This window comes from Fopius arisanus, unplaced genomic scaffold (genome assembly GCF_000806365.1).
Source record: "Fopius arisanus strain USDA-PBARC FA_bdor unplaced genomic scaffold, ASM80636v1 scaffold00509, whole genome shotgun sequence".
Classification (NCBI taxonomy): Eukaryota; Metazoa; Arthropoda; class Insecta; order Hymenoptera; family Braconidae; genus Fopius; species Fopius arisanus.
The window spans coordinates 12,443-15,028 of record NW_011888248.1 but is presented as its reverse complement, the minus strand read 5'-3'; the positions used below and the strand labels follow the sequence as shown (position 1 = coordinate 15,028).

General features: G+C 34.8%; 1 protein-coding gene across 1 annotated transcript; it reads right to left on the bottom strand.

Moving 5' to 3' along the window:
- Nucleotides 1-130: 130 nt before the first annotated feature.
- Nucleotides 131-1,896, bottom strand: LOC105272969 (actin-interacting protein 1-like; the record flags this gene model as incomplete). The annotated part of the gene is made up of 3 exons (XM_011315198.1): nt 1,667-1,896; nt 296-417; nt 131-229 (listed from the first exon to the last, which is right to left on the bottom strand). Coding segments are annotated over exons 1-3 (237 nt in total), but the record flags the coding sequence as incomplete, so codon positions are not given.
- Between the last annotated feature and the right edge of the window lie 690 nt (nt 1,897-2,586).

Here is a 2,586-nt window from a genome sequence, read left to right as displayed (position 1 = left end):
AATAATAATAATAATAATTGAATTTCAATTGACTGCAGAATTTTTAACTTTTTGACAAGTTGAATCAAAAGATTTTACCAGTTTGGCTTTGCATTTTCATTGGCAAAATAGTAGTTCATGAATTTATTACGGAATTACCTCCAGACGCTATGTAAAATCCACTGGGCGAGTATTTAGCGACGTTTACAGCGCACGAGTGCTCGGTGTAGATATCCGCAATTGCAGGATTCTAAATAAACGAAAAAAATACATATAAGAAGTCAGTAGTTTAGACGACCGGTTGAGTCTCCCTCACATCGATGTTTCTGATGATAACACTATTTCCATTGGTATACAGGAAGCTCTTCCCCTTGGGGTCGCCTCCAAGGACAAGGGGAGTCCCTCTCTGGGTTCTAGGCAATGCAGCGAATATGTATTCTGAAAAAAGCAAGTGTAAATACCTTCATTGTGTCTGTATTATTCTTTCTTTGCCAATTACAAAGCGTTCGACTGAGTTGACATTTGTAGATGAATCAGAAAAATTCGTACTATCCGTAAAAATTCTCTTTGAAGAACATTCCAATATTCTTTTCTCAATTATCACTCATTCCATTTTATATATTTCTCCAAGTTCTCCTCCAGTGAATTATTTCTTAATAAACCGGAATTATTAGGTTATTTTTTATTCGTTAGTCCTTTTTTCCAAATTCCACATCTTTCAATAACTAATTATACAATCATCCTTTATTTAAAAAACGATGAAAATAATAATAAATGTATATTTCAAGCCACAAATACGTGGATTTTAATAATTATTTTAGTTATTGTCGAAAAACTACCGGTTACATACATCAATGCATGCATACATGTGAAAATGGTTAACAAATGAGAGGTATGACTTTCTGAGCTCAGAATTAGTCATCCTGATCCATAAAATTTGAATGTTCACGTTCGTAAAATTGAATACTTCTATTCGAAAGCAAAGAAAACGGAGATTTCGTTGAATGACTGATGCCACTTCCAGGAATTCATTTTTGCCGAGTGGGCAAACATCCAAATTGGTTTTATAGAAATTATTTTGAGGCTCAACGTGTTGCTTATGACATGCAAATGACGTAAGAAATATTGTCGAGTATTGTGAGAGCAGAATAATCTCACTTCCTGTTTTTTTTTAAATTTTTTTATTTCGATTGATTATCACCGAGATATTTCCGAGAACTCATTATCTCTATCTCTATCGATTCTTTATCGAGGAATCCCATTTCAACAGAAATAATTCGTTAAATCAACGAGTGCACTCCATGAACTACTCCAAATTTATTGCGTGGAGATAGAGATATTTTCGGAGCTCCAATGAGACCACAAGATGAAAACAAGAATAATAAAATCAGGCTCAGGTGCCGCGTGAAGCGTTCCAAGGGGTCAATGACACACTCGATCGTTCCAGATCATAATAAATCGTTTGGAAATTTTATTTTCAAAGAGCATTGACCAATAATTATACTATTACATGTGAGATACACTGAGATTTGCAGCAGCCCGATAAATACTGGATAATTGTTAGAGGAATTCGTGACAGATGCACGATAAAGACGATAAAAGATTTTCATATATATTGTTACTGGATGTTGATGAAAATGGTAAATAAATTAGGTTCAGATTTGTTTAGAGTGCAGGGTGGACTTACTTGTTTCATATGACATGTCTAATCGGCGTTTTTTGTTTTCAGTGTAAGTACTATTCAACTTCGGCTTGTTCTGTTAACGATACGTTGATGAGTGCTTGATGTGTCACTTGATGGGCTTCGGCTATCGGCTGATTACTCGTGCGATTTATCCTGTCCCCCCGCACAGTGGGGTTTACCACTCAGAACGCTCAGGAACCAAAACTTGTTCCGCCCTTCGCCTTATTTGGATGATCCATTGAGTAAACGTTGAAGAGATGAGACACTTTCTTGATAATTTCTCAAGCCATTATGCTAGAGTAATTGACTGAGCCACGGATAGATGGCGGGAAGCTATCAAATTCGCGAATCATTAGAAATATATTACGCATTTTTTTTGTAAATGGCTACTCAATGGAAATATAGTTTAAAAAGTGAATAATTGAAAATCGAGGAGGTATTCAATGAAATTAAAAAATTCGAATTTTTTGAAAACGATACTCTTTCTAAACATATACTCCTAATGGAAATAAGTTACTGTAATGCGCGCGTTGAGTAATCGGCAGCGTGCTTGGCTGGTACGCGGATATTCAATTTCAGTGAATACCTCCTCTGATCTCCTATTCTCCTGATACTTTTTCTAAAATTTCGCATTTGAAAATTTCGATTCTCAGCCATTAATAATTTTTTTTTAATGAAAATAATTCCAATTTTTTTTTGTAAATGGCTACACATTCGAAATATCGTTTAATAATTGAATACCTCCTCGATGTTCATGTTCCCGTGATACTTTTTCAAAAATTTCGAATTTTTCAATTTCAGTGAATAGTTCCTCGGATCTCCTATTCTCCTGATACTTTTTCGAAAAATTTGGATTTGAAAATTTCAGTGAATACCTCCTCGGATCTCCTGTTCTCCTGATACTTTTTCGAAAATGTCGAATT